This window comes from Myotis myotis, unplaced genomic scaffold (genome assembly GCF_014108235.1).
Source record: "Myotis myotis isolate mMyoMyo1 unplaced genomic scaffold, mMyoMyo1.p scaffold_m19_p_1, whole genome shotgun sequence".
In the NCBI taxonomy this organism is placed as follows: Eukaryota; Metazoa; Chordata; class Mammalia; order Chiroptera; family Vespertilionidae; genus Myotis; species Myotis myotis.
Window position 1 is genome coordinate 175,972,487 of NW_023416313.1, and position 26,045 is coordinate 175,998,531.

General features: G+C 45.4%; 1 protein-coding gene across 6 annotated transcripts in view; it reads right to left on the reverse strand.

Moving 5' to 3' along the window:
- ANXA2 (annexin A2) overlaps positions 1-26,045 on the reverse strand; it is a 45,332-nt gene that overhangs the window by 4,175 nt on the left and 15,112 nt on the right. For all 6 annotated transcript variants that reach the window (XM_036303400.1, XM_036303421.1, XM_036303431.1 and 3 more), the window contains 6 exons: positions 23,505-23,604; positions 10,204-10,298; positions 6,883-6,996; positions 3,778-3,868; positions 2,830-2,909; positions 1,429-1,488 (listed from right to left, as the gene is read on the reverse strand). In XM_036303400.1, coding sequence (XP_036159293.1) covers positions 1,429-1,488; positions 2,830-2,909; positions 3,778-3,868; positions 6,883-6,996; positions 10,204-10,298; positions 23,505-23,604 — 540 coding nt within the window. The remainder of the gene's footprint in view (positions 1-1,428; positions 1,489-2,829; positions 2,910-3,777; positions 3,869-6,882; positions 6,997-10,203; positions 10,299-23,504; positions 23,605-26,045) is intronic.

Genomic DNA, 26,045 nt, shown 5'->3' on the forward strand with positions numbered 1-26,045 from the left:
CGCAAGTTTTCATCAAAAGCAGGCTTCCCTAGACACCGACAGATCGTCGTGAGACTAGATTGTTCGTGAGGCCAGCACTGCCCAAATCTCCTTCCTTGAACACCGGAAGGACTGAGGGCTTCTATGCACATAGAGAAGGACACGCAAGCGTTCCTAGCACACCCAGCCCTCCTTCCCTATTGGCACCATAATAGCAAGTAAGCTAGTGGCCAAATACTAGGTCCGGTGCCCACACCTGAGCTTCTTAGAGACTCGGGAAATGACGGAGCTGAGAAAGGAGCCAGGCCAACCTTATTTTCAGCTTCTGGAAAATTTAAAGGCTATAAATAACACGAACAATGGTGGGGAGGGTGGGGGAGAGGCGTAAGCAAGGGTAGATACTCATTCCGTGACCATCCATTATCCGGAAATCGTAAAACCCACCTTCTATTACTTTATTTAAAAACCTTCTCCGCTACTTGCTAAAAGTACAGTGTAAAATATATTGAAATTTAAAACTAAAATGAATCTAAATAAATTTTGTTCTGCAGCTCTTCTGAATATTCTGAGATAGCTACTGACACCCAGGAAAGGCACATAGCTCAGAGCAATGTGAATCAGCTTCACAAGTCGTTCACGGGGAATATGCGACTAGAACCAGAAAGAGTTCTGCTGGGCTCTCCCTTCTGGCCCGGCTGTGCCTCCCCTATCTCCTTCGGCTTTCTCTATCATTTACTCTGCTGGCGTTCACTGTAGCAAATGCACACCAGTGTGCACAGCTCACCACACCCTGCAGAAACTGGCGCGCGCACACGCACACACACACACACACACACAGCCTAAAGGAGCATGTGAGTCAGGTATGGTTCCTGTAATTACCACCAGCGATGTAAGACGATGCCCGTTAATAACCAGTTCTCCCAGAAAGTGTAAATGAAGCCCACAAACTCTGACATTCCTCCCTTCCTGGCAGCAGCTACTTCCCTTCTCCTCCCTCAAACTGTGGACTGGACACAGTGACTCACTTCCAGTGAACAGAGCAGGACAGAGTGACTGTGTGACTCCTGAGATCAGACCACGGGGCACGTGGCTTCCTCCTCGCTCTCCCATGATCACTCAATCTGGGAAAGCTGGCTGCCATGTTGTGAGGACACTCAAGCAGCCATGCAGAGTCCATGTGGAGAGATGCCAAGGCCTCTGCCAACAGTCCTGTGGGTGGCCTTCAGGTGCCAGCAGCCCTGGTCACCATTATGTGTGGCCCTGAGCCAGAACCACCCAGCCAGGCCACTCCCTAATTCCTGACCCACAGAAACCGAGAGGTAATAAATGGTTACCGTTTTCAGCCACTCTGATTGGAGGTAATCTGTTACACAGCGTAGATAAGTACTATACAAACTCTCCAGAGGCTTCCCAGAAAACAGAAACCCACAACAACACCCTGGCACCTACCCGGGCATCTTGGTCAATCAGCTCATAATCGATGACAGATCCGTCCTCTGCTCTTCTACCCTACAGAGGAAAAGTTAACAACATCAAATATATTCCTTTGCACATTTTAATGCTAATTTTCTCTCCAAGTCATGTAAGCCATTATTTAATTCACTGAACAAATACCTACTTAAAATTTTTCTTCACTTTGAAGTCTACACCAGACCAAGGATGGATGAAATAGTTGAGGAAGTGGGGCGGGGGCTGTGCCTCACAGCATCACCTGCTTCTCGGTACCCAGTCCTGGGCCAAGCCCCTTACAGAACATCCCCACTCGAAAAAGAAAAAGAAGCTAATGATCCTGAGTTTCTCCCCTCAGAGCGTACAGTCCAGATGGAGAACAAGCATGGCCCAGGTGGAAAAGCACAGCCATCTCTGGCTCTAAGATGTGAAATGCAAGTGAGGGAGAATCTGTCAGGGAGTAGAGCCAGCAAGGTCTGCGGACAGTGGGGACGGGGAGGTGAGCCTGGGAGGATGTCAGCCGGGCCTGTGAAGGGCAGGGCACTGGAGGCTGAGACCCAGTGGCACCAGGGAGGGAGGTGATGCCGGCTGCAGCAGGTGAGAGGAGGGAATCCCAGGAAGATCAAGTAGGGAGAACCAGGGTGCAGGGGACTCCTGGATTTGCTGCCGCTGAAATGGTTTTTGATCAGGGGAATAAAATGGTGAAAATGAATTGCAAAAAAGACCAGTGGATGGTGGCAGGCAGGGCAGTGGAGGGGAGCAGAGCCAGGGAGGCAGCTCGGAGCTGCCCCAGGGATGGAGATGCGAGTGGGCAGGAGGCAGCATCCAATCGGCCACTTGTCCTCAGGTTCCTGGGGAAAAGAATTTCTCTTCCCTCCCTGGCACGTAGGCTTTAAACTGCATACTGGTCAGAACTCAGATTCAGAAAGGAAATGCCTTTCACCCTCATTAATGTGTTAATATTAGCAAACAAACAAAGGCCTCCCCACCCCTCTCCAGGCAAAAGACTACACAGGCCAATCCTCTCATCAGAAGTGAGAGCAGGTGAAAGAAACAACAGGGTTGCTTCTACTGGGTCCTAGGTGACCACAGAGAGAGGCAAAGCAACCTTCCTCAAGTCACGTGGCAAGAGCTGGCACATAAGTCCAGGCCAGGACGAGAGAGCCGCCCACCCCTCCTCTGGCCCACAAGTCCACCTGACCATGCCGTTTTGCTGGATAAGAAATCCCATCACAAAAAAATGACAACTCTGCAGGGACAGGGCAAACCCACTGTCGGAAATGCAGCTGCCGTTTCTGATGCAGGCCCAGAGGACAGAGTTTATTCACTCTCAAGTATAAAATGAGGTATGGGACTTGCCTTGGGAAGAAGCAAGAACAAAGAAATAAACCGGAAACCAACCTTTGCGAGGGCAACCATCAGCTTGCGGAAGTCGCCGGATGTGTCGGAAATAATGTCCTTCTCCAGATCAGTCTTGTACACTTGGAAAGCAACACACGTGGGTTACAATTCCTGTCTGTGCAGCTAGCCAGCCACTCCACCCACCCCTGCCCAAATGTAAGTGGATTTCCTAGAATGAACCGAACCCTCATCAACCCAGAGCCAGTGTTCTTTCTTATCAGTAACAAGGGGCAGACCGAGCTGGATCATAGATCAGATCATGCTCAAGCTCACCTTTGATCAGTGACCCCTTCTGTAACTAAAATATTGATTCCCACCCTGCTTGACTAGGAATACTCATTCTGAACATAAAAAAAATTGAAGGGCTACACACACACACACACACACACACACACACACTGGTGCTTTATTATCCACTGAGCAAGAAAATGCACAATGGCAGAAACTAGTAAGATTTAAGTAGTACTTGTGAGTTAATTTCCATTATTCAAAATAGCATCTATATTGAAACACAGAACACATACCCATGTAAGCTGCATCATTTATCCTACCCACAGCCTCCTATACTGCTCGGTGCACATAGGTCCCTCTGCCTCTCACAGCAATCTCTGGGTCCACAGGTGGGAACCCCCTGAGTGGAGGCTGGGTGGCACCCAATAAATGAAAACCATGTATACCTTCCTCTTCTCCCCATATCACCTTTTCAATAGGTTTTAATTTCTCTCCTGCCTGTCCTTTTGTAGAAGTTCTAGTAGAAGGTAATAGTCAAAACCCTGGCCATAAGCAGACGGAGGAGAGGGACCTGGACCACGGCAAACCCCTGGACAAAGGGTAGGCACTTCTGCATTCGTAACCAGGCCTCCTACACTGAACAATGGCCCAGAGAGCTATGATGGGGGCTAGAGAAGCTGGGCTGAGAGGATGTATCAGAGAAGCAGGGCTACTCACTTTCCTTGTAGACTCTGTTAATTTCCTGCAGCTCCTGGTTGGTCCTGGAGCAGATGATCTCAATGAGAGAGTCCTCATCCGTGCCCAGCCCCTGTGAACCAGGCAGGACAAATGTCAGCAGGCAAGTCCTCCTGGCCATTAGCTTTCTCTGATCTCAACCAGGTAAACTGCAGACATGGCCGAGTCGCATGCTCCCTTCTGCGTCCTACTGAGGGATCTGTACTGTATTCCTCAGCACAAGCTGATGCTATTTTCTATTCTTTTAAAAAATGCTTCACCTGAATACAAGACGGTATGACATATTTGAGTTCAACTATATGAAACATATTTTTTATAGCAAATAGGGAGGGACACCAAAATGTTAAAAGTTGTTGCCTTTTGGTGATGGGTTTATAAAATGGGTAACTGTTTCTTATTCCCATTTTTCTTTATTTTTTGATTTCTATAATCACCCACTATTTTAATAAATGGGAAAATAACTTTCTTTACTAAACAATTCTGGTCAGTAATTTAAAATAAAGGAATATAGAGATTTCATGTTATCATTTCCAGCCAACATCGTCAGATTTAAATTAAGTCTTTTTTTTTTTTTTTTTAACCAGAAATAGGTAGAGATAAGATGAAATTTCTAGCTTCGCCTCTTTGAAATGTAAAATTGGGTTAATGTTAAAAATTTCATTCTTATATTTCCATTTTTGCTTGATTACTATGCACTCTTCGGGCATTTTAGGGAAGCAAAAGGAAATAATGAAGTGCCAAATAAACCTAGACATCAACACTTTATTAAGGAATAAGAATTTGCTGGGTGATGTATTCAAATTTAATATATACACTTTTGAGCGAGCCAGACAGCTTGAAAGGACGCAATGAAACATGTATTTCAAAGCTAGCTTCATGATCAAAGTCAAGATTTAATAATCAGGACTCTCTAATACTTGTCTTTCTGAATATGGAAATATCACTTTGAACTAAGTGGAATTACAACTGTTTAAAATGTAAATCAATTATAAGGTGTTACTACAATAAGAAACTTCCTGATCCACATGAAAAGTATGTCAGCTATTAATTAAACTTATTAGAGTTTATATGCTCCTGAAAAGTGGTTTGTGTAATATAAACTAAGCCTCAGGTTAATGGTTAATTTTGAATTTTATTCTTAATCTAATCTGTGAGCCAATGCCTCTCCCTCCAGAGTTTTTCATCACAATTCATAGAGGTTCCAAGCAAAGTCAAAATTTATTTTCTTCTTAGCCAAGGGTCTACAAAGCATTCTATGAAAGTGCTACAGAATGACTACCAAACATCTTCAAACATTGCAGAGGGCAGTTTTTCCATCTAACAATAACTCATGCATTGGAGGAAATGCATGCAGACATGTAAAGCAGGTATGCAATGTGAGGTGTGTTTTCCTCCACCACTGAGATGCCAGCGCTAACATCTGGACATTCCAATAGTGGTTTTATCTTTATAGTCAAAGGTGACCTTGGCAACTGCTAAAACTGGGCCCAGCTTTCCCCAGACTGTCCACAATTCCTATCACAAGGGCAACTTCTCCTGTAACACATGGCAGTATCGCCACTGGTATCGCCAGAAGTCAAAACAAAATTTTTTTAAAAGCACAGTTCAGCTGACGTCACTTCAAGCTTTACGGATTTCAGAGGGGTACTCGGCTGTGAGGGCTAATGGAAGAGCTGGCATCAGGTCAAAGAGTTAGAAGTCAAAGCACCTTTCATTGGGCCCAATCACAAGGTTACCACGGTGACTGACAGCTCAAACAGGTCTGTCTCATGTCACTAATCCTGGTAATAGATACTAGTGAAACGGCCTGAGTCACAACTAATGAGTTCCTGATGAAAATAAGATACTCGGATGTGCAGTGATGATGGTCAGAAGACACCTCAGAGAGGCCAGCTCATCGATGGCTCCAAAGGTCCCTGGCTTGGTTTTCAGGGAGAGTTCTTTTTATCCAGCGGGATCATGACGTGTTGTTGACTTTTATCATTCTTAATCAGATCTTCCCTGCAATATAGCCGACTTAGGAAACTCAGGGCAAGGCTGCTCAGATAAACTAGAGGAGGAAGGAAGATCTCGCCACAAACCTTTCAGCAGCCTGGAGCGACCTATCAAGTTCGCGACCCTGGACATGCCTGGTGTGGGAAGCTGCCTCCCTCGAAAGGGGCTCTCTGGGGAAAGGGATGACAACCGAACTGTGACATCAGCTCTGGTGACAGGCTCGGCCTCTTCATAGTTCAGGGACAGTGGCACCGTAGAAAACGCGCTCCGACTTAGAATAAAAAATCCGAACTGCTTTCTCCCTAAGGGGAGGCTTTCCCCAGGTCTGTCAGCAGAGGGCAGTATCTGATTACTCAAAGTGTTGCAGCTGCACACTATGAAAGGGTCGTTTTGTGCTTTTCGGGAACATGCATTTATGTGTATGCATCTGTTACATCTGTATACTGCTTGATGTTTTAGGTGCACACAAAATTCAGGGTGTTTCCAAACTGGGATTCTGACGCTGTAACTTAAACTAAAATTCCATGTTCAAAAATAACTTTGAAAATTAAAACAAGAGGAAATATGTGCTACAATACTTTGAACGAAACACAGGTACCACTCACAATCTGAAATCACTCTTTGTATGCACTGTGATGTTCTGGTTTTGCCCGAATTTGAATTAAACAATAGGATTGATAAGGAGGTCAGGAAAAGAAGCACCCAAGAACATGGGCAGAATTTGCGAGCATCACTTAACAAAAGCTCTGAGTTTTACTTTTGCCTCAAATATCACAACAAATCTTTTCCAAGGAGGAAGTGTAATCAAGGAAGTAGTTTTTCCAAATGGTATTTCAATTGCCCAGGTGCCAAGCAGTAGCAGCTGGTAACTGACTTCTCAGCATCATGAAATTTCTTTACAGGCTTAAAAAAAAAAGTAATTGAAATATTTTTGGTACAAATCTTAGGACTTCAGTTCATTAAAAAAAAAAAAAAAGATGGTTCCAAATGAGAATTCAACAAAACCGAAAATCACCCACTTATACTCAGAAAGCTGTAATTCACAAATATTAACGGCAGACTCGGCCGAGATTGCACCCCACACGTGCCTACCTTCATGGAGGCCTTCAGCTCGGAAGCATCATACTGAGCAGGTGTTTTCAAGAGGCCCAGAATCACGGTCTCCAGGTGGCCGGACAAGGCTGACTTGAGTGCTGACGCAAGTTCCTTCAGGGGAAAAAGCATGGAAATCATGGTTGGTAACCAATATTCACTTCAAGCTTGAGGAAAACCAAAGAGGGATGTGTTTGGGAAGCAGGTTGTGATTCTGTGACTATTCAGGGTCTTGGATCAAACTATCCCTCAGCTGCAGGCCCTTCAACAGATGCCGGTATCAGAAACCAAAGGCTCAGACCTTCCCCTGACAAAACCCCTTCAAACGCAAGCTGATGTTGCCTCCTCGCCCAGGCATTGCAAGGAAACCAGAGCAGGATGCAATTCCTCAGGAAGCGACGAGTGGGAGGGCAGTGTCCAATACACCCGCACGTGGCCGGAGCCGGCGGAAGACGGGCACTTTCTGGTCAGGGCCTCTGCCAAGAAGCAGCTGGTGTGAGTGGAGAGCAGGGGCGTCGTGACCTGCGGATACTGTCCTGTGAAAGGTGTTGGTACAGCTGCGCCAAGGGTAGCTCCTGAACGTATCCAGAAGGGACCGTGGCTGGAAGGGGCTCATGAAGCCTTCCTGTGCAGAACACCTCACCCAAGACCGAGAAAATGCCGGTTTGTTCGTGCCACATGGGGATGGGTTGGTAGTGACGATGGAGACTAAAGCCCCGAGGACCTCTCTGATTTCCCCACTGCATGCTATTTCTCAAGGGTTCCACTGTCACATTAACACAGATTTTAAGTCATGAGTCAGTGGCACCCATGGATGCAGACAGATACCCCAAAATTCAATGCTGCTCTTAACGAGGCTTCCTCGGGATCACATTTCCTACAAATCATGAGCACTGGGTGGCAACGCACTCTGCTGTTTTAAATATTTTCTCTTCCTTTCCCTTTTCCCCTCCTCTTCTCTTCCTTCTTCCTTTCTCTCCTGCTTGCCAACTGCACCCCATGGCATCTACAGTGTCCAGACCCTAGAGGTGCTTGTGGGCGCTAAGAGGTGATGAGAGAATCTTCTCACGTCGTTCACAGAGGTTGAGAACTGAGATGGATCATCCTAGAAGTGATCTGGCCCAACCCTTCCAACACCGACCTTCTCGCGCTTCCCGCCGGCACGTAGGAGGGGACATTAAAAGCAACACCTTCCAATTATAGCACCAATTTTCCAACTTGGAACTTTGAGGTTAGGTAATTCCAAACTTAGCCTACCCTTGCCACTCCCCTCTCTCTACCTGTTCTCTGTTCAAACCTCAAATAGCATTTGTGGACCTACTGACGTCTTCCGCTTCTATTATAAACACCCATGAGCGCTCAGCTTCCTCTGCTCCTAATGTCTAGCACAAGGCTCTGCAATAACAGAAACTCCAGAAATGTCTGGTAAATAAAACATAATCTTTCCCTATACGGAGAAACCTGGCATCTGGATCTACTTGAGCGAGAAAGCAACACAAAACCAGCCCTCTCTCCCAGCTGCTGTTCACTCCTACCAGCTCCACCCATGTTGCTCAAATTTATCACCTCAGCAGCCTCAACCCCTAGCCCTAAAGTCATCTGCAAGACAGAGCTTTCTCCTTTCTTATGCAAACAACTCCCACAAAACCATGAGGTTCTGTGTCAAGAGTTTCCTTCAGAAACTACAAGCAGTTTATGCATCCTTCTGTAAAAGATGGGCATTCTTACCCTAACTAGTTTGGCTCAGTGGATAGAGCATCAGCATGCGGACTCAAGGGTCCCGGGTTCAATTCTGGCCAAGGGCATGTACCTTGGTTGCGGGCACATCCCCAATAGGGAGTGTGCAGGAGGCAGCTGATTGATGTTTCTAACTCTCTATCCCTCTCCCTTCCTCTCTGTAAAAAAAAAAATCAATAAAATATATATATATATATATATATATATATATTAAAATATATATATATATATTTTAAAAAGATGGCATTCTTCTTAGCCCAGGGCTGAGAAGCACCAAGAAGCAGCAGGACAGCGAGCTGTCCCCAGCACACAGCAAAGCTGGGGAGGCCAGTGAACCCATCATGATTCTGGTCATCTCTTCCCTCCAACAGGGCATGGAGAGCTTTGTCCTCCATCTAACTTAAAATCAAGACCCAGGCTTCTATATTTCCGTGCACCCCTATGTGTGTTCCAAGACCCCACCCTGTGGGTGACAGCTGAGAAGCAGTTATAGGCACACTGTCCAAAGAGGTGGGCCTTCTATGCCAACCAAAACTCATTCCAGCTCACAGATCCCATTGGGAAACTGGAGAAATGATACGCTCCCCTCGTGCCTCAGTGCAAAAGATCACTATAAGTCTATCGGGAGAAGAATTTTAAAGCACATGAGATGAAAGAAGCGATACCTTCCTGTGTATGTCTTTTCCAACTGGTTCAGGAGGTGGGGGTTGAAGCAGTAACTTGGCTTGACCTGCACCTCCCGGAACCCTGGTGGTCATGTCAACCCCGAGGGCACAAATGTCTCCCAGAATGCACCCGGCTCAGCTCCACTTGGCCGCGAGTGAAAGCCATAAGTCAAACAGGAGCCGCAGGAAGCCACGCTCACTGCACCATCCCAGAATAAATCAAAAGCTTTTAATAGCAAGAAGTTAAAAATAAAGCAGCCCATCCTTAAAAATAAAATCTCCTAACACTGTGACAAAATAAAGGATGAATAAGCCCGGGTTGTTCTTTAATCACTAGTGGGCAAGCAGGAGAGAACGCACACGAAGACCTTTACAGAGTGGGAACACGGCCTGCTGAAGATAGCCCGGGACACCGACTGAACCACGAAGCCCGTTCACTGCAAAGCTCTTGGAATGCAAGTGTTGTTGTTTTTAAAACACAAGAGGAACGGCTCGGGATCAATGCTTGGTGGAGGCTAGTGTCCAAAGATAAATTAAAAAACATCTTATCAAGAGCCCACAGAAGTCATAAAGATGAAACGAGTTGCTGCTATATGTGGAGAACGACATGCCTGGCACGACATAGGCATTCAGTAAGTGGCACCTGCTGTGGTTACTCCCAGTTGCTTTCTAACTTTCTATTCCCAGAGCGGCCCCCCTCCACACACCCTGGGTAAAGGCTCCACGCACTCCAGGGCCACGTGTATGCACGTTGTGACTCTTGCAAGGATGTAAGAGGGAAACCTCGGATCCCCAAGGGTTCCAGAAGGCTCTTGCTGGTACAAGCCAGAATTCACGAAAAGAAAAAGCAATGGCTGCAAACATGATTTTAAAAAGAAATTCAACAAGGAATGCCCTCCATCCCCCAAACTGTCCGTACCTTTTTGGTCCTTCTCTGGTAGGCGAAGGCAATATCCTGTCTCTGCTCATTGCTGCGGTTGGTCAAAATGTTGACGATGGTGACCTCATCCACCCCTATGGACATACAAGTTGTGAAGCGTTAACAACACACTCTAGTCCTCTGGGCTTATATAGGAGCTTTTAAATAGACTTTTTAAAATAAAAACTTACATCCTCTTTTCCAAACAAAAATGCCAGGACATCAAAATTTGTTCTCTCTCTTTTTGCCAGCACCCTCCACCCAATATGTATACCCCCTTTTCATTTTTTCCTGAATACTTCAAACCTCAAGCCTAAATGGACCATTTAAATATTTTTATTTTTTAAAAAACGGTTTAATTCATAAATAGGTTTCTGGAATCAACAGTAGGAGGTGCATTTGTGGGGTTTTGGCAGTCAGATGGAACACAAAGATGTAGGAGGATTTTAAATGAAGGTCCCCAAATTGCCATTTAAATGAGGATTTAATAGACAGTAACTGGGAACCAAATTAATAGAGACAATTATTTATATTTATTGCAGGAATATGACTATATAATCAGCTAGGTATAATTTCTATAATTATAGGAACTGTCATGACAAATGAGTCATATTTAATATGGCAGTTGTATTTTAATAGCATAATTGATTAATACAATCATACTTATTGAAGACTAAATTGTTTTGTAAGGAAAATAAATGTTCCACTGCTTTTCATCTTCAATAGGCAATTTTAATAATCAATTTTATAACTTTATTAAAAAGAATAAGTGTTTTAATCTAAATTAAATCTAAATTGGGAGTTCTGAAGTGCCACCAAAATATTTTAGCGCCTATTTTAATTGGAACATGTGTATTTACACAGATAAGCAATGCCTTCTGGTGTCTGAAAGTTTCCCATTCAATGTCAGAAATACTCCTAACAGGCCATTTACCTTCAGAAAGCACAATTTTAAGAATTCAGAGAGCGAAAGGTCTCTCTCTTAACTGAATATGAACTTTGTTTAATGGAGTCTTTGCCATAACTGCACAGGTACTTCTTGGGTGAGAGCAGAGCAGCTATGCCCACAAGGTCACATGTCAACTGAAAGCAGCCTGGCCTAGAGGTAGCCAGGAGTCCCAAAGCCACAGGAAGGTCAGAACTGGGATGCTCTGAGGCAGTCCATGAGCAGACTGACACAGGTCCCCTCAACTCTCAAGCATGTTAGAATGGTCAAAAAGCAGAAAGCTAGAATTTCTTGGAATAAAAATAAAAGTGAGCTAATACCAATAAGTGAGTCAGTATGTTAACTGCAGCATCTATTACATTAGCTCTGGTTTTTTGGAATATCCAGTGTCAACATAGAAACCCAACTGCTGTATGGGAGGTTCAGTTCCAAAGATGCTTACTTCAGCATTGTGTATAATATCAAAAAATCAAAGGAGGAAAAACCTATGTCCATTAAGAGACAGATTAAGTAAATGTTTTTTTGTTCATATAGTGGGATACTACATAGTCAATTAAAATGATGCCATAAAATATTAATTGAGCCCTAGCTGGTTTGGCTCAGTGGATAGAGCACCAGCCTGTGGACTAAAGGGTCCCAGGTTCAATTCCAGCCAAGAGCACAGGCGAGTGTTGCAGGCTCGATCCCCAGTGTGGGGTGTGCAGGAGGCAACCAATCAATGATTCTCTCTCATCATTGATGTTTCTATCTCTCTATCCCTCTCCCTTCCTCTCTGAAATCAATAAAAATATTTAAAAAATAAATAAATAAAATATTGACATGTGAAAATACAACATATTGTGAAGTATAAAATGAAAAAACAGGTTGTAAAACAGTATACCCAGTATACTGTTTTAGTAAGATACATATTGCATGTATAAGAAAATATCTAAAAGCTTTTACACCAAAATTTTAATAGTGTCATGTGAGTGATGGAATTATGGATAATTTAAAGTTCTCTTTCTTTTCATTATATATGTACTTCAAAGTTCACCGTAATGAGCATAAAAGGTTTTTTTTAATACACCATGAGTGACATGCATTCTAACACCAACTAGTGATTTCACTTCAACAGACTCCTGGAATGGTTCAAAATACATTAACTAATAAAACCTGATGTGCAAAATAATTAGGAGCCCGATCTATGTAATTCTCTCTGGTTTCTAAAACGTCCTAACAACTGTCTTATGTAATCACCCGGTGGGGAGAGCTATTTCTCTTCCTAGTCGATAGATGAATACAGTGAACTCAGAGATTGAGGCTCAGCTGTGCACATGTCACCTGTATGAACATCTGCCCTCCATGGGTCTCAGTTTCCACACCTGCACAGGTAAGGGGCTTGAACAATGACCTCCAGTTCTGTTTCCACGAAACACTGACAGAATTGAGCTTCCACATATTTAGTTTCAGTTAGGTATGGGCAGGGTAGAGTTATTCAAAGACTCGTTGAAGTCGGGGCCTACTTTAGCGATGTGTGTCTGGGCATGTGCACCTGCATGCATGCCTAACCACACACGGGTGCTCCCTGGCCAGCAGGCTCTGTCTCTATTCTGTGGTTCTAACTCTAAATTAGGAAAACCACTCATTATGTACATGTTTGTTTGTTTTTTGCTTTATACTTAACTTTCTTACCCAAGTCTGAAAATGCAGGAGAACAACAGCAAAATACAGTTGTATCCTCTAACCTCAATTCTAATAGCTCCTGAAATCAATTTGGGGCTGCTGACCTGAACACATACCAAGAACACAGATCCATAAAAAACAACCCTCCCTTGGGAACAAATGCGGTTAGGTTTGTGTCAGAATGTGGCCCGGCCCACCTGAATTAGGATCACCGGGAGCACTTACTAAAAACACAGTGCCCTGGGCCCCACCTGAGCTCTACTGATTAAAGCCTCTCTGGGACTCTGGACTCAGGAAGCAGCATTTCAGCCACCTCCCTGGGGATTATTTAAGAATCACCACCGGAGACGGCTGAGCATCGGGCGCAGACTGGAAGCTCTTTAGAAATCTGCCCATGTACAAGATCGCAAGTACACTTCCACCAACCGCTTCCGCCAGGTGCGGGGTCACCTACAATTTTAGGGAAAGAAATGTGTACCTCTGTCCCAACAACCCAAGGAAGAAATAACACCCGCAAAGAGTCTACCACACAGACCGCAGCGCAGTCATGCTCTTAAGTCAACCAGATTTTTGCTTTTCAGTTCATAGCACTGGCTCAGTGAGTCGGAACTCAATCCAATTACTGGAAATCCCCATGAAGAGCCTGGGTAGTTAACCTGAGTCTCACCTAGGAGGCAGCCGCTGCTGTGGTCTGAAGAAATCTAAATGCATTTTACCTAAATTATTTACCAAGCACACAGCCCTGCTGCGATGCAGCCTCTGACAAGCGGGGACGCCTTACCAGGGAACACTCCGACGCTTGACAAAAACGCTAATGCAGAGGAATTAAACAGAAGATATTTCTCCAAGTGGAAGCCCACTCCCCCTTCTGAGCACCTCACCTACGTCAGCTATTTCTGCCATACCACTGTCTGCACATTTCAAATTGAGCTGGAAGGATGAAAGAACCATGGAGCCCACGATCAATTGCCCATTCGAAGCCACTCCAGGCATGTCCTGGGTCAGGAACCAGAATACGCGTATCTGCTTGGGGAACTTAAGCATCTTATCTTCAGAGCACTGCTGCTTCCTCCTGACCTGCCATCATGATGGGTGAGGCAGTTTATTCCTGTGGAAAACAGTCCAGTCCAGGTGGAAGCTGCAAGGGTCATCCGGTTACTCACCATTCCTGCCCAGGATGCAGCTGAAGGATGAGGACTGAACACTCCGCTCCCTACATCAGCACAATCATCATCCACAATGGACAGGGTGCAGTCCACTGGGAAAGCTTTAACTAATGTAACCCAGGCGCAGATGCCCGGGGGATGAGGCTCAGCCTCTCTGCATTTGTACTTTTTATTTAGATGGATCACGTTCCAGGGTGTAGGGAAGTGTTAGAGGGGTGGAAGGGCCAGGATCTAAACAAAACTGTGTGGCTCGGGCAAAAACATAAGGGAAAAACAACAAAGCTGGGTAATGTTTCTTTCCTATCCCACTGTATTTGTGTTTGATGTGGACCATCACAAAGTACTCTAAGCAAAGGCGCACACTGGGAAACAGTGAGTTGGGGAGGGAGGGAGGATCCTACAGAACGTGGGTGAGAACACAGAAATCCTGTGATCCAGGCAGATTTTTAGAAATTTATTTTCAAAACTAATAGAAGTTAAGAGTTTCAAGATTGGTGAGGACCTAAGGCAAACCTTCTTGGCTCCTCATGGGAAATAGTACCATGAAGTCTGTAAGCATTTATCCCTTGAATGAAAATGGTCGGCTGTCCTATTCAGTTAACTAAACTGTTTCCAACCCTCTGAGCTGGACATCAGAAAGGCCAGTCACTGTTCCAAGGGCCAGTCAGCCTCAATCAAGTGAGGCCACAGGGAGGTGCTGCGGACGGCGGGGATCAAGCAGAGGAGTCTGGGGCGGTGGGTTCCTTAAACCACCGCTGTATTTTTAAAACATAAAGAACACTTGCAGTCTAAAATAATGGTTGAATCCCAAACCACAAAATCAGCCTCCCGGAGCTTCCTCCTCCTCTCTGCGGGTGGAACCCCAAGTCAGTTCGGCATCTGGCACCCATGGAAAATGTCTTTATTGTCCATGGGCAAGGAACCAAGAGGCCGTTCTGAACAGGATGCTGACTCACATCTGCCAAGACACACTGACTGCACAAAGAAAATGGATCTCGTTTGTTTGATGAAAGGCTCGGAGACTCTCGGGGGAGGACTGACTGATTAGGAACTGAGGGAAAACTGCCCAGACCCTCTCCTTATCTACATCCCGGCGAAAACTTGGCCTAGATGACTGGGCATATCGGTATCAAACCTCAGAAGAAATCATATTTACAACAGGTCGCAGGCAGGCCACCGAGAGAGGAGAGGGCCACATCTACATAGGTGTGGGCACATTTTATTTATTATCGTAGCAAACCATTCACTGAGTACCTACAACGTGCCAGGCATTTTGCTAGGTGCTTTACGTAATTCTGTCATGTGCTTTCACCACATCCAGGCGAGGTGGGCAATAATGTCAATCCCATTTTACCCAGGGGGCAAGCAACGCTCAGAGAAGGCAGGGGCTCCCCAAGGTCACACAGCACAGCTGGGATTCAAAGCTGGGTTAAAGACCCAGGCTCACTGAATTGGGCTATCTTGCCTCCTGTTACAGAAAATTATCCATACTTGGAAGTAAGGCAAAAGGAAGACAGCAAGTCCTCCCAGTGTGGCCAAGAGGCCCATTCAAGACTCCGCAGGTGCGTGCTCCCACTCACTTGCCCTGCAGGACGTGAACGGTCTTGTACCCAGCCCAGCAATCTTCCTCCAACATTCTGTACTCAACACCTATAAACACCCAGTCTCTCAGGTTCCCCGTGAACCAGCCTTATCTGAGTTAAATAAATATTTGACATGTGATCATCATCCTATATTTATGAATCCTGTTTGTACCTTCAAAAAAATTTTTTTTCATTGATTTTAGAGAAAGGGGAAAGGAGAGGGAGAAACATGGATTGGCTGCCTCCTGCATACCTCCTACTAGGGAATTGAGCCCACAACCTGGACATGTGCCCTAACTGGAATCGAACCGGTGACCTCCTGGTGCACAGGAAGATGCCCAACCAACTGAGACCCAGCCAGGGCATGTTTGTACCTCTTAAAAATTATACTGATACTTCTTTATACCACACTCCTCCCCAGCCCCCCACAGTTCCTAAAAATGATTTGGGATAGTAATGTGTCTATATATCTACAGAACTGAGCTTGTTTAGAACATAAAAATGAGCACATTTGATAATCAGTAGACGGTGATTTGCCCCACTAAGTAACCATGCACGCCACTGAAGAGACCACCCAGCTGGGTTGTGTGTGTTTTTCAACAAAGAGCTAGAAGACTTTCTTCTGAAGATAGTCATTAATAACTCAGTGGGAAAGAGGCAACAAATCACACACACACACATACACACACACACACACACACACACACACACACACACACACACACTGTTGCCCAAAAGTATCCTCCCGACCATCAGCCAGCTGTCTGGCCAGAATTCCTGCTCTCAAAGTCACCTCTCGGGATCACTCAGAAGTAGTGAGCATTCTCTCTCCAGAAAGGCTCACCAGGAGCCAGATGTCCAGGTGGGCAACAGATGAAAAGGGGTGGCATCTATGTACTTGGAGGCAGCAGATGCTGCGCTCTGGTAGCGAGGTGGGACTCAGAACTTATGGTCTCAGAACTCCCTATGCCTCAGTTTCTCACCCTGTAACACAGAGATCACGAGAAATTTTAATCCATGGGGACGCAGCAAGGACCCGCTGGATTAATGATTGGGAGCGTGTCTACTGCCTTCTCCACTCAGCTTCTTGACTGCAGGCTTGGCTCCTGCCTATATTCAGTTTTGGTCTATGAAAAACTAGGGCAGCGAGTCCAGTTTCATGATAACTCTGGCAGTTGCCTGAGAGATGGGACAGGAAACAAGCACTGAACAGGGTGGGAGGAGACCGGGAAGCTCGGCCCCTCTCCCAAGTCCGGCACAGCCAGGGGACCTGGTCCCACTCAGGGAAAGCGTCATTTAGCTAAGTCCCCAAGAAGGCTTAAAATCAGACTTCTATTTCCATTCTACTCTGGTCTCTCCTCATTTGAGTCTCTTAGAAAGATTTAAATACTTAGATTTGGTAATCCCACTGGATACTTAATCTAGACCCCTGTCTGCTTTCCATGCAAAATAGTATGTCTAAAATACGCTATAGCAAGCATGTCAAACTTGCGGCCCACAGGCCGCATGCCTCGTTTATTTGGTCGTGTTAGCCTTGGAGTTTGACATGCTTGCTCTATAGGACCAGGAGAAAAAGACAAAGCAGGCCAGCACTCAGGATTCAAATCAAATAGACTCGCAAATGAAGGGCTATACATACAGTGCCAGCACCATTCTGTGCCTGCTACTCTGCCAGCCTCTGGGGACAGAAAATTAAAAATCTGGACAGATGCAAGGGGGCCTAACATCTCTACCCTGAACTCACCCCACAGTGAACTGACTGTTTATTGACTTAGCACTGACACCAGGTAAGAATCTGGGGCCCCTGGGAGCTCAACCGTAAGCGGAACACTTCAACCCATTACACACTATCCTAGAAATATTGTCCAGACTCTACAGATTTGAACTAAACCCAAAAGTTAACATAGAAAAGCTCTCCTCCTAGGCTGATCGATCAGGCAAGCTCCCTGACTCTGTCCCTTCTTTCATTCTTTTCCCCATGTTCCAGATTATCAACCTTAAGAAGAAAAAGAAAGAAAAGGAAGAAAAGGAAGAAAAGGAAGGAAGGAAGGAAGGAAGGAAGGAAGGAAGGAAGGAAGGAAGGAAGGAAAGGAGGGAAGGAGGGAGGGAGGGAGGGAGGGAGGGAGGGATCTGGATCCTCCCATCATCCCTGGGTGACGTGGTATTTGGATTTCCTCAGGGAGAGGCAGGCAACAATCCTTGAGAACTACCACTTAGGAAGGGAGCACAGATCCTTCAGCCATGTTTACCAGAGTCTTAGCTCCGCTTGGGCCTCTGCACCCCACCCCCATCCTCTGTAGACAGAACTCAGAAAATCAGAAAACCTGTGCTCTAAGGTGGCTGTGACTCAGCACTGGCCCTCTTTGTTCCCAGTAGTGTTGTAAGAGCAGAACTCCATCGAAAGTAAATTCGTACAAGGCAAGGCCTCAGCTGCAAGAATGCTCCCTCCTGGAGCATGAGACACCCTGGGCAACGGGAGTCACAAGGCCTTTCTCACAAGGACACTCTCACTCTGACATAGGGGGTCTTGCTGGTCTGGGCCCTCACCTCCTACCCGCCTCTGAGGAGAGAAGCTACTTTTCAGGCCACTCAGCCTCCTGGCATCTTCTAGAGAGAGTACCGGCCCAATAGCTCTCTCAACTCAATGCATATGCCTCGGTGTGCTGGTGAGCCCGAGAGCACGTGCCCTGTCTTGCTCTCCATTGGCACGGGCTGCTGGTGCTTTGGCCACGCCGGAAATAAATCTTAAATGGTTCCACTTTTCAAACATAAGAAAAAATGTGCAAAAACTTGCTGCAGTTACGCTTCTATACTTATGCTTTTGAGAAGGGGGAAGAACATACCCGCTTTTGCATTCCTTCCGGAGAACACAAATACTGCTGAAATCAAAACTGGCAATAATAACAGGGCAACTCATTACCCCCCTTCCAGAGAGAGAGAGACCCAAGCTGTACCAGTTTATTGGCACTTACACTAACTCCGGGGTTGTGCTGCCTCTAATTACAATCTATTTGATGTAGTCTAGATTCATCCTTTTCTCATTTAGCTGACTTTCCTTTCTAGTTATTTGGACCCATATGGTAAACCATTCACAGCTGTGTTGTACACGCCACAGTATATATTTAACCCAAGGCCAATCTAGACCACGAGACTCCTACAGATTTAAGTCTCCGAAACCTCTTGTTAATTAAGCAATATTACTACTTATGCAGAGCTTTATTCAGTTTCTAACTAGACATTAAATTAAGGTAAGTAATTGTACAGTCTACCTCAAGCCAGAGCATAACACCAAGTAACCGTGCAATGGGTGTAGGTAACATACCCAAGAACTACTGAGACCCCGTCAAACTAGAAACAAAGCAGGTTTAGGAGAGTGAGCTAAATTCACTTTGTGAAAACAGATCAAAGCTCACTAGGGGACTGGTACCCTCGTCGGCTGCTGTCCGGATTCTGAAACTGTTCTTTGCTACCTTACCTGCCAGCCGTGTGTCCCACTCCCTGCACTCACTGTGTGCTCTGTGTCTGTGTGCACTAGACTATTCGGGTGAAATGTATACCTTCTCACACAGTCCCGAGGGCTGTGTAAATAAGATTAAATACAATTAGTGAAATAAAGTCCTTGCCCTCAAGGAGCTGACATTCTGGTGGGAGAGATAAATCCATATGTAAGTAATGACAACACAATGTGACAGGAGCTGTGTAAGAGCAGAGAAAATATTATGAGACAGACCAAGAAATGATGGATTCTGCCTCCTCCTCAAAGACAGCTTGGGAAAGAGGCTGTGTGTCGGCTGGGGCTGAGAGGTGAGGGGGAGCCAGCTGGATGTCAGGAGTGGGCTCATGCTCCCTCTAGAACAGTGGTTTTTAATTGGGGTGCCGAGGCACGCTGGTGCGCCACAAAGGATTTTTAAAACATGCAAAACCTGACTATTTAGTCAGGGACATTGACCTCTTTTCCCTTAGATGGCCAAATAAGAAAATGACAATAGCTGTCCAGTGTGAGTGAATCAAAATTATACTTTTAAAGTCAGATTCGCAAAAATGCATTTGTGGCGTGCTGCAGAGTTGTAGTCATTACTTCATGTGTGCCACGAGTTGAGTGAGAAAGGTTGACAATCGCTGCTCTAGAAGGGGGTGGCTCGCTCCTATTAGAGCAAAGGCTCTGTTTGGGGCACCGAGCAACCTAGAAATGAAGACAGGAGCAAACCTGAAACGGGTGAGGCAAGGAGGCCCATTAAAAGGGCAGACGCCACACCAGGCGCGGCGAGAGATGAGAAAGGTGGAGGGGGAGAGATGGGGAAGAGCTGCTTTGGGACCTTCTGACCAGTCCGGGCCGTGCCAGCCCACAGATCTCACCCAGGCCGACTCCTGCTGGTCATCCTCCCCACTCCAGGCCTGCTCAGGGTTTGCAGTCCTTGTGTTTAACAGCAACTGATTAACCCTCCGCCACAGGTGACTGCTCACACAACAAGGAAGTAGACTTTGTGTCAGGTGGAGCAGGCTCCTCCCAGCATGCTCTGCACTTGGCGCACACGTGTGCACACACACTTAGGGCACCCTTTCTAGGAGAGAAGGCCCTCATAGTCATCTTTCCTTTGCAAGGTCCTCTCGCTTTTGTTTGTATCAGCATTTGAGGTTTACCCTTCGTTTCATGTCAAGGAAACACCAATTACTTAGCATGCTGTCCTTTCCATAAAGCATTTGAGGAGGGAGAGGGGGCAAGGTGTGGCACAGCTTCTTAATTACACTGAAGGGAGAAGGCATTCTAAAAGGGAGGGTTAAGATCTTAATTAGTTCATTCGTTAAGTGATGTTAGTTATCTAAAAATATCAAAGGGAAGGAAAAGGAACAAAAGGGATTTTACCCTCCTGAAGAATAACTTCATTTTAGCTCGTAATTAAATGTATTGCCTTCCATTATGACGGTAAATATGTCATCATAGACAATTTTAAAAATACAGAATATATTGAAAGCACAAGGAAGGAAAAGGATCAATTACCCATAACTCCATATATCAGTTAATAATGCCTTTTTTCCTTTTTGACATAAAAAAGTAGTGGTGTAATCATACTGTACATACTCTCTTTTGTCCTTTTTTAATGCAACTGTCACAGTTATGGTGAATACATATTAAAATGAGTGTTGGAAAATTATGGTGATGACTGTACAAATCCATGAATACACGAAAAAATAGTGAATTGTACATTTCACATAGGCGAGTTGTATGGCATGTAAGCTACATCAAATAAAAATATTAAAAATTGTTCAGAAACTTTGTTTTCCGGTCTCTGTAATATTCTACAGACATTCTATGTCATGTAGCGTGAGTTACCACCATTTACTAAGTCACCCCCCAGCTAGAAGCTCGCTGGGTTTTTCACTATCATAACCAATACTGACACTCACATGATTGGTACACTGAGCTCTATATGCATATCATAGTCTTCCTTCTCAATAGTTGCCTAGACGGATTTAAGATTTTAAACATACTGACAATCCAGAAATTATTTTAAAGGACCAACTGACAACCCAAGAAAATTTAATTATGCTGTAAAATCATTAGGCACCAAAAAAAAAAAAAAAAAAAAAAAAAAATTAGTTCCTAAAAGAACTCATTAGGCTTTAAGTCTGAAAGAGAAGAATAGAGGAACCTAAAGCAGGACCACAAACATGACAGGAGTCTGATAACAACAGAATCCCGTGTTCTGTGGCTGACATTCCCTCAGCAAAGAAAAGAGTCCAGTCCTGGCAGGTTGGTGTTGCGTCGGGATGCTCAGGCACACAGCCTGGGGCTGGCCAGAACTCTGTTCAAACCCGTTTGAACCAAGGCCGAGAGACCTAGAGCATGTTAATCCTCAATGTCCCCCGTGGACTGGTAGGATGGCGCACTACATCAGAGAGTGAATCTGAAGTCCACCTAAGATGAGAGTTCCAAAAGTGCTTGGTGCAATGCGTGCCCATAAGGAGCATCAATAAACTCAATAAATAGCTGTAACTGGGATAATGATGATGTCAGTTGCTTGTGACCAAAGAGAAAGCAGGAATCCAAATCTCAGCCTTGCAGACATTTCTGCTTAGAAACTACAGTCTTTTTCTACTGACTTAGAAAGGGCCTGAAGGTATTTTTATTGCCATGGGAGTTTCAGCCGTTACCAGAGCTCCTTTGCGCAATCTTAACATTCCAGTGTGCTAAAAGCTTTCTCACGCAGGGATAAAAGCCGTCTTTGTCTCCAGCTGGTAAAAGACACCATCTTCGTCAGATGAGTTTAACTGTTGAACCTGGAGTGTGTTCCCACGATGGCATGATGGGAAGCCCCAGGAATGTAGACACACCCAAATACTAACGAGACAGGCTGAGCTTTAGGAAAGTGGAGTGTGTGTGTGTGTGTGTGTGTGTGTGTGTGTGTGTGTGTTAAGGGAAACTATTTTGAGCAATGTGAAAACGCCCGGCACTAAGCAAAGATGCTAAGTGGTACTTCACAATAGCCCTGTGAGGTGGGAGCTTTGATGAGTCCTACTTACTAGTAAAACAACTGAGGCTTAAGGAAGTTAAGTAATTTTCCAGTCACATAGCTAGTGAATTAGTGGCAGAGCCGAGATCTGAACCCATGATCACACACACTCTCATCCACTCCACTCCACTGAGTAGTACTGACTGTACTGAGATAAGCCCTGCAGATTTTAGTTTATTTTCTGATTAGTGACTTCCTGACTTCCCAACCTGGCCTTTGACAAGTACGGTCATTTACAAACACCAAAAAAAGAAGACTTTTAAAGGTCGAATCCGGACGCTTCCTTATTCTCCCTTCTGTGATCCAGGCAGCTATTCTGGGAAGTGCCCACAGCATCCCCCTGGAACACAAGGCTGCTCTGAGGCAAATGAAACAAAGCCCTAGGTCCTATTAACAGGGATGGGGAACCTTTTATCTGCCAAGAGCCATTTGGATATTTATAATGTCATTCTTGGGCCATAAAAAATTATTAACTTAAACATTAACCTGCTACAATTGGTCACACATTTAATCAATGCATTGGAAGGGCCAGACCAAATGATTTTGCAAGCCTTATATGAGCCTTGGGCTGGATGTTCCCCACCCTGTGTTAAAACCACGGCATGTAAAGAATCCTCACAGTGAAGAGGAAGTCCAGAAGGGGAAACGAGTGGTGAAATCACAGCATCACCACAATGATCACCATGGTTCCCGGGATTCCGGGGATGGGGAAACCCCAAAGATACGTGCTTCATTAACATGAGCCCCAAAGTCAGAACATTTACTCTCGTGGACACAGAAAACAGCGTGATGACTTGAACATGCTCTTGCTCAATTCTATCCAATCCAGGGCTTTATCTGCGGGAGCTAGATAGGGAGGCTTTTAGCCTCCTGGTCTTCTTACTCATCCTGAAACTCGAGGAAACATACTCATTCCAACAATTCTTCCAATTCCAGCTCCAGACCTAAGGAGTGGCTTGACTTGTGGAGTCACACACAAAAAAAAGTCTGAATTTTTCTCTCATTAGATCAATCTAAGAGCAAAGCAGTAAAATTTTCCCAGCATTTTGCCAACAAACATAATGAAATTCAAGGGGAATCGGGACAAAAAGAAAGGTCCTTAGGGATCACCAAGACCAACTTCTTCCTTGACAGGAGAGGCACTGCAGCCTCAGAGGGAAGGGCGGGGCTCCAAACACACACCCGGGGGACCAGGTCCTGGCTGCTCTCAGCCTGGGCCGATTTCCATGTTGCTATGCTATTTGTTTAAACTATGTTCTCATGTTTTAGATCTTCTCTCCAAATTGAGGAGGGAAGAGGCATAAAAGAAGGGAGGGATGAAAACAAGCAGGTGTGGGGTAAGGTAGGGTTGAATCTGCTCCATTAAGACAACTGCGAATGCCCAATGTATGGAGATTCGAGGCAGGATGAAGAGACAACTACAAATGCCTACCTTTGGTCTTGATGGCCGTTTCGATGTTCAAAGCATCCCGGTCAGCATCGAAGTTGGGGTAGGCTTTGACCGACCCATACGCACTTACGGGTGTGGAGTGCTAAGGGCAAAAGACAAACAGGCAACCACATCATGCACATTGAAGATCCTCTCGTTGAAACATCGATTTCTACAATAGATTTATTTTTCCTATTGTTTCTTTTAACAATTCCAATCTTTCTAAGATTAGAGAACCACTTAAGTATGAACAAGCCACCAAATATAAGATAAGGAACTGCACTGTTTCCTGTGAGAATTCTTCCTCAAAGGCCCAGTGAGTTTAGAAATGTGCTGTCTGTATGTCCACTTTTCTTATTTTAGTGCAGGGGTCCTCAAACTACAGCCCGCGGGCCACATGCAAATACAAATATTGTATTTGTTCCCCCCTTTTTTTTTTTACTTCTAAATAAGATATGTGCAGTCTGCATAGGAATTTGTTCATAGTTTTTTTTTAAACTATAGTCCGGCCCTCCAACGGTCTGAGGGGCAGTGAACTGGCCCCCTGTTTCAAAAGTTTGAGGACCCCTGCTTTAGTGCATGCTCAAAAGCAGGCAACACAAAGCTGGGCATTCGAAAGCACCTGTGGATTTGGGGAGGTTTGAAAGAGCATTCACACTAGGCTGGCAACAATTCAAAACAAATGGAGAATGTGAAAATGCCTGAATAGCAAGTGTGTTCTGCCAACTTTTTGTGACAGGCTCATGAATTTCCACTTGGGCCTGTTGGCTGAGCTCATGATGCGTTTAAAAGCAAATGCAAAATGCCAGCCTGCTTGCCTCTTAAAGTGAGGAAGCTCCCTCCACTTGGGCCACCACTGTGACACCAACCAAGGTGGTCAGGCCACGTGGCTACATCCTCCTTAATGTGGGCCCAGTTCCTCCTGCTCTTCCCTCTCCTCTCTGTCCCCTCCCTCTGCTGTATTATCACTTTATCACTATCTCCCCCTGCCTACCACTCTAACTAGTATTTTTTTTCCTTATTGCCTTTTTTTTTAAACAGCCATCTTTTTTTAAATTTTATTTTTATTGATTTCAGGGAGAGAGGAAAGGAAGGGGGGGGGAGAGAGAGAGAGAGAGAAACATCAATGATGAGAATCATTGATCAGCTGCCTCCTGCAAGACCCCTACTGGGGATCGAGCCCACAACCTGGACATGTGCCCTGACTAGGAATTGAACCGTGACCTCCTGGTTCATAGGTCAATGACAATCACTGAGCTAGTGGGGTAATGGACATTGAAAAACATTTCAAAGGAAGAGGGTATGGTTGCAATGTTTTTCAAAGCCCATCAGCCTTCCTGATGGGATGGACCAACCCCACCCCACCTGAGACCGAGGTGAGGGCAACAATGTGCTCCTTCCCACAGGGTCAGCTTGCCTCCCCTTGAAGCTCCTGCATCTCTCCTCCTCCCTGCTCCTTCCCCCAGCACAAAGGACAGACAAGAGGACGGACAATGTGGTTTTGGTTGGCTGATGGCCGGCACAGCCACCCACAACTATCCCACTTTCAGTGCAAGGGTTCCCCATCCTGAACCACCCCCGCCTCCCCAGTACATAAAACCCATCATAATATGTGACTCTGTGTTGGCTCGGTTCCTGGAAAGAGGCAGAGACTAAGGCGCCCCAACTGACCTCTCCACCCACAGACATTACGTTATGGGCACCAGCTCCGTCTCCCACCACATGATTGTGTTAGCAGGGAGCTTACACAGGGAAGCAACTAAGAGTCCATCCTCTTGAATGCGTGTCCCAGGACAAGCCAGAAATCTAGGTTCACAATTGGACAAAACGTCTCACAATGCGCTTGTCACTCTCCTGGCCGAGCAGGAAGTCCAGTTCATATGTATAACTCAGGAACACGATGAGCTACCCCGGTGTTTCCCACCTCATTTCACGCCTTAAACTTTCCAGTAAGATGAACTCAATGGGAACTGAGCACACACTCAGGGAAAGGCAAGAACAACGTGCTCTTTTGAAAAGCTATCTCTGCTGTGGTGGCTGCAAAGTGGTGGCTGGAAATCTAAGGAAAAACATCTCCCTGTGTAATGGCAGTGCCATCCATGATTTACAAAGCAGATGGTCTGGTCACTGAGCCACATCATGTGTGGCTTCTGTTACAAAGTGCTCTCTCATCCTACTCCCAAACACAAGGGCAACGTTTGGCATAATTTTATAGTATCCATGGAAACAAAATTAAATGGATAACTAAACCTGTTACCTGTAAATCCACTCATCTGAAAACCAAATTATTGAGGCAAAAGTGATCCTCCCTCAAAACGCTAGAGAAAACATGGCATTTTCTATTGCAGGCCCATCTCCCAGACGGAGAAACGCATCACACTGGAGTGCAGCGACCTCAGAGGCTGCTCAAAAGGCCCTGTCAGGAAGCCTGATTCTAAAGACGATATAATGATCGGGTCCATTAAAGAAAGGAATCACTCAGCTCCTGGACCTGCCTGGACCTCAACGCGCAGCTTGTACTGTTGCCAACAGCAGTGGGCACCA